Raw genomic sequence first — 6,329 nt, forward strand, 5'->3', positions numbered from 1 at the left:
AGAGAGAGAGAGAGAGAGAGAGAGAGAGAGAGAGAGGGAGGCTATAGAAACAAGCCAAGCTAAGGCTAAGGATGGGCATTTATAATTAAGAATAAACCTGTGTGTGTGAATTATTTGGGAGCTGGATAGCAGGCCCGAAACAGTAAAGAGTAAAAACAACCAACTGCATTTTTGGTGTTCCAATGTGGGACTAGAGTAAACAAACAAACAAACAAACAAACAAACCAAGAACACATAGTCATCTTCCTCTTTTGGCCAAAGAGGTGAAGACTCGATCTGTAGTGGACTCATTGATCATGCTACTGTCACTTCAGCCATTTCGAGATTAATAGTGGTTCTCAACTGGTGCATTCTTGGGCCTCAAGCACACTGGGCAGATGCTCTACATCTGAGCTACCTGCCCAGTCTCTGAACATGTTTGATTGTCCAAAATCGGTGGGGGCAGGCGCTACATTCACCCGGTGGGTAGATGCTGGGGATGCTGTTTAAACATCCTAAGCTCCAGCACAAAGAATTACCTGGATTCAAATGCCCACAGTACTAAGGGCTCACAATCTCTCCAGACCACAGGGACATCCCTTAGAGTTCAGACATCAGAAGCGGTCCTACTATTCTCTCTGTCCTTTCTCATGACTCAGTCCTTTAGCCTAGTTCCCAGGGTGTCTTCAATTCCATTCTCTGACCTTAATCTAGCCAGTGTTTTCCTCTCCCTTGCAGACAGGCCTGTCCATCAAGTTCCCTCTTCTCCCTTTCCATGTCTTGTCCCCATCTCCTGAGTTCACTCTGTGGCTGAGCAGGCTTTGGCATAAGCTCCCAGATCTTCAGGCTTCATCTTACCTCACTGCACCCTCCCAGCTTCTCTTGCCCCCACTTCCTTCCACCTTTCTGGCCCTTCTCAGCCTCCTCTTCTGGCTTCTCCCTTTGTCCAGCCAGCATATGTGAAGCTTCTTAGGGCTCAACCTCAGACTCCTTTCTTCACTTGGCTCCTCTTACTGCCTCTAAATCAAAACTCTAAAGGGCAGAATCAACTAGAATCATACTTTGCACAGGACTGGCGCTGAGTAATTATCTGTTGACTGAGTGACTACACCATCCATTTCCAGACTTGCATCTTAGAACTAGGTCTCTCTTTGATGCATCAAACTGCTGCTTTGACATTTTACTTTTGATGTTCTCAAAGCAATTCAATCTCAAACATGTTACTGTCTTTACTCTGATACTCTCAGGGCTCAGGGCCTGCATGCTATTACGACTCTTCCCCTGTCCCTTCTGCACTTCATCCCCAATCCACGCTGCTGTCCATGCCCTTGACAGTCAGCCAGTCTCATCAAGACCACAGCATCTCAGCTGTCTATCCATCTTGACCCTTCTAACTCATTCTCCCAACACAGCAACCTTTCAAACCAGAAATCTGGTCCTATCATTCCCCATCATGTAGCCTCTCACTGACTGACCTCTGAGTAAGGTTAAGAACCCACTTAACAACAAAGAGAACACTAAGATTACATGGATCTAATCTACATGGGAAGTAGAAAAAGACAAGGTCTCCCAAGTAAATTGGGAGTGTGGGGATTATGGGGGGAGGGTAGAAGAGGAAGGGGAGGGAAGGCAGTGAGTGGAGAAAAATATGCAGCTCAATAAAAACAACAACAATAAAAGAACCCACTTAAGCTGGGTGGTGGCGGTGTAGTCTTTAATTCCAGCACTCAGGAGGCAGAGGCAGGCGGATCTCTCTGAGTTCGAGGCTAACCTGTTCTACAAGAACTAATTCTAGGACAGGCTCCAAAGCTACAGAGTTTTCAAAAAAACTCTGTCTTGAAAAACCAAAAACCAAATAACCAACCAACCAAAACCCCCTAAAAAACCAAAACCCACTTAACTGGGTTCTCTGTTTCTCTGTGCCAGTGCCCAGGGCTGAGACCCTCTACAGCTATGTTGGGTGGAGTGAGGCCTGGTCTAGAGGCTGGTCTTGATGTCCTCTCAGACAGAACTCAACAGAGTTCTTGAGGGGACTGAGCTCTGGAACAGCAAGTAATTGCCATGCTGATGTACTGAGTCCCCAAAGGATGAGGAGAGGATCTATGAGCTCTGCTCAACTTTGTGTTCAGCCTCACAGCAAAGTAAACTCTTCATGAGCTTTCCTGCCATCAGGTTCTCTGTGCCAACTGCAACTCTGCTGGGTTACCCAGCTCCTACACCTTTGTAGGCACACTAATACAGTCTGCTCCCTAAGCATCCTCAGCCACATTAAGAACCCCATCGCCCTGAGGTTTTGACTTCACTGGTCAAGACAGAGGTCTATGCAGATTTTAACAAGCAGACCTAAGATCTACTGCGAAAGAACATCTAGGACCATTGAATCATTCTGCAAGGCTCTTCCATTTGACTTTGTTGGGAAGTCTGCAGGAATACTGTTCTTGATCCAGCTTTCACTAGCCTGAACGTGACACCGGGCACTCTTCTGGTGCTGCTGCTTTATGATGCTGAGGACAAACAAAGAGGGAGTCCCATGCATGGGATGACAGTTCTCAGACCTGTCCAGGACCGGGTTCATTTAATGCAAGAACTTAGCTTCACTGAACTAGCCAAATCCTGTGCTACTTAGTAGCTGGGCTCCAGTCCATGTTATGTTCTGTCTGGCTCACTTACTTTCTTCTTCAAAAGAACAATGGCGGCACTTATGGAGAGGATATTTAACCAGAAGGGAAAACACTTCCAAGAAATAAACACTTAACTCAGTTTTTAAAGAAATGCCAAGGACTACCTGCTTCATGTTGGCAGTACCACAATCTAGTGTGAGGGAAGAACCCTCTTCATTCCTTCCAAGAACAATGCAAACATCAGGAAAAGGGGGGCGGGGGAGAAAGGAAAGCAGGTGGCTACTTTGCCACCATATGCAGCAAGAGAGTCAAAGCTGAGGCATACAGGGCTGACCTGATGATGAATGGGCCTCTGGCTTCCAGAAGCTTTCGTTCACTGCTGAATGTCTGAAGAAGGTTGATCATGAACTTGTAAAAGTAAGAGTTCATAGTGGGAGTGGAAGGAGAGCATTCTAAGCCTTTGGTGCCTGCAAAGAAAGAAACAGAGCCAAGATTTAATCTGATTGTGTGTCTACAGGATGATGAGACAGAATACAACTGTAGATATCAGGAATCTATGTTTAAAAAGATGAGAGAAAGATCTCCAATCAAGGGCCAGAGACCGGAAGCAAGGACTCTATGGGTACATACAAGCACATACAATTTACTGGTTCACTCCTCTGTGTAATCCCATACCACTCAGTGAACATCTCACAGGTTAGACCTCTATTAGGTGCTACAATAAAAACCAAACAGGACCTGGAGAGATGGCTTTGTGGTTAAGGGCATGTACTGCTGTTGCGGAGGACCTGTGTTTGATTTCCAGTACCCACACCAGGCAGCCCCAAACCATCTATAACTCCAGGGAACCTGACACTATCTTCTAGTCTCCATGGTAATATGTACTCATATGCACATACCCACACATAGTTAAACACACATACATGTCATACCAAATAAAATAAATCTTAAAAATAAAAACAAATGAACAAAATTCTCCCCACTATCCCAACAAATTAGATACATGTGGGGTTTGCTTTGCAAAATTAAGGATAATCAGTGGCCAGTCCGAGAATAAAGAGGTTAGACAGACAGCTGAGCATGGGGGCACATGCCTTTAATTCCAGCATTTGGGATGTAGAAGCAGGCGCGGATCTCTGAGTGAGGCCAGCCTGCTCTACACAGAGAAATCACGTCTTGAAAAACCAAACCAAATAAACACAGTCCCCCCTCCCCCCAAAAAAAAAACCCCAAACCAAACTAAAACAACAAAACAAAATGAAAACAACCTAAAAAAAGATGGTAGGTGCAACTTCTCCATGGTCAGCAAAGCTAGCAACCTCCCCATGAGGCACAAGAGAAATTCCTTTCCCAGTGTTGAGAAAAAACATAAATCAGGCTCTGGGCTAAGAACAGCAAATACCCAGTGGACAGGGCAACCTGTCTGAATCTCGCCTAGCATGGGAAATGGGTTAAGGTGCTCTTCAGCTGGCTCTCAGGAAGCCTGCAAAGCCCTGATGGCTGTGCAAGCAAACAGCACTGTTCTCTCACAGGCCTTGGCTGAAGACACACTCTGCCTCGCCGCCACTCCTCCAGCCTGCTCCTGCATATGTGCCCTCGGTGAAGCCCCAACATGGAGGGCACAGGAGGAAGCTAATGGGATGCTGGGCTTGTTCTGGTGTGGGCTATTCATACTCTCCACAGCATCCTCCTCCCTTTCCAATGCATGGCAGCTCCAACTGTAGTGTTGGAAAGGGTGACAAGGATGGTGGGATTTCTGTCTGCCCAATCTAATAGTGGGACGTCTTTGTTAAAAACAACAGCTTTATTAGTCTCACCCTTGCAACATAAAGTACGCCTTTCAAAGCATACCACTTACAAGTTTTCAGAATATATTTTGCTGTACAGAAAGCAGCAATAACTGTGGAATACTTTAACTATTTTTCTACTGGGATCCTCTATTACCTTTACTTCCCAGTCTCTTCTCAAAGCCCTGGAAACAAATCCTTACCTATACACTTGCATATTCATATGCACTTGCATTCAAATGTATATGCAATTCATGTACATTTTGCATCAATAGATGGAACCCAAAATGGCTTCTTTCATGGAACATATATTCAAGGGTTGTCCTAGTTGTGCATATCCATTCTTTATTTATTTTTATGGCCAAACAATGGATACACCATATTGTATTTCTTAATTCATCAAACAATGAGTACTTGGTGGTTTCCACTCTGTTGCTATTATGAATGCTGTTCACAGTCATGCCTACAAGTCTTGTATGGACAGGTTTTTCTTCCTGTTGGCTATATATCTAGGGATGAAACTGCTGGGTAGCATGGAGACTGTTTGGGTCCTGAGGAATTGCCAGGCCACTTTCCACAGTGGCTACAAAGGAGACTGCCTTCTCTAGACCCTCTCGAGCATGTGTTAGCTGCCTTTCACTATAGTCATCCCAGTGGATGGAAAGTGGTGTTCCACTGTGGGCTTGATCTGTACTTCTCTAGCTATATTACTACCCATGTTTATCTTTTCTGGAGAAACAGCTACTCGATTCCTTTGCCTATTTCCAAAATTGAACTATTTGTCTTTTTGTTATGAAAGTTCTTCATATATATATATATATATGTATATATATATATACATATATATATATATATTCTTATCAGGTAGGTGGCTTATAAACATTTTCTCCTATTCTATGGGTCTCTCCCCACTTCCTGCCAGGAAAGCACTCCACTACAAAGCTACATCCCCAGTCTACTTTGATACTGCCCTCTGAAACAAAAATATTTGGGCTAGGGGCACAGCAGCTCAATGATGGAGCATTTGTCTACTGTGTTCAAGGCCATGGGTTCAATTTCAAATATTGCAAAACCCAAACCAAACCGTTTGTGGTGCTACAGGCCTCATACACGCATGGTAGGGAGCCTCTACCCCTGAGATACATCTCCAGTCCCACAAAATTTTAAATTTTGTTTAAGTCCAATATGTCATTTCTTCCTTTGAGTAAATAGGGCCAACTGAGGCAGCTGGCCTCTTTCTGGTCTAAAAGCCTCTCTTCCAGAAAGAGCAGGCAGGTAGTGGCACAAGGTAGGCAGGATGTAGGGGGTCCTTGGAAATCAAGCTTGGTTGTGGGGCCACACATGAGCCCCCAGAAGCATTAGGCCAAGTGTATAAAGGAATGGATAAAAGCACCCAGGGCTGCACAAGTCTCCCAGTGGAGCTGCTGGTGGCCAGTGGCTACAGTGGCACCGAAACACCTCAAGGCCCTTTGTGTTTCCCCTGATCTTTACTGGGAACTAGAAGGCTTTTTACCCACACACTCTGCAGCCTTCAACCCCAAGACCTTTCTACACAACCTCCACACCTCCAAATCCTGCCACCCTAAATCCCAAGACTCTTCTAGACAACACCCTCCATTCAAGACTCTTCCAGACAACCTCCTGGGAACTGTGCTGGGGTATCCTGAGTGAAAAGCCCAGTTTAAGGACAGGCCCCATTCAACTTTCTGTTGTTTGTGCTTCACTGTTCTAGGGTCCATGCTGGGGACAGACTGGCTGCCTTGATCCTGAGTGACTTTGGAATGGCAAATAGTCTCTGCTCCTTAGCCCAGAAGGGGCTGTTTGCAGAATCAAGTGTCACATTCTTTTTTTTTTTGGTTTTTCGAGACAGGGTTTCTCTGTGGCTTTGGAGCCTGTCTTGGAACTAGCTCTTGTAGACCAGGCTGGTCTCGAACTCACAGAG

At 45.3% G+C, this 6,329-nt stretch overlaps 1 protein-coding gene across 1 annotated transcript in view; it reads right to left on the bottom strand.

The window, feature by feature from the left end:
- Positions 1–6,329, bottom strand: part of Vac14 (Vac14, PIKFYVE complex component) — a 112,229-nt gene that overhangs the window by 37,675 nt on the left and 68,225 nt on the right. The window contains exon 14 of the mRNA XM_005345677.2: positions 2,935–3,067. Coding sequence (XP_005345734.1) covers positions 2,935–3,067 — 133 coding nt within the window. The remainder of the gene's footprint in view (positions 1–2,934; positions 3,068–6,329) is intronic.

This window comes from Microtus ochrogaster, chromosome 4 (genome assembly GCF_000317375.1).
Source record: "Microtus ochrogaster isolate Prairie Vole_2 chromosome 4, MicOch1.0, whole genome shotgun sequence".
In the NCBI taxonomy this organism is placed as follows: domain Eukaryota; kingdom Metazoa; phylum Chordata; class Mammalia; order Rodentia; family Cricetidae; genus Microtus; species Microtus ochrogaster.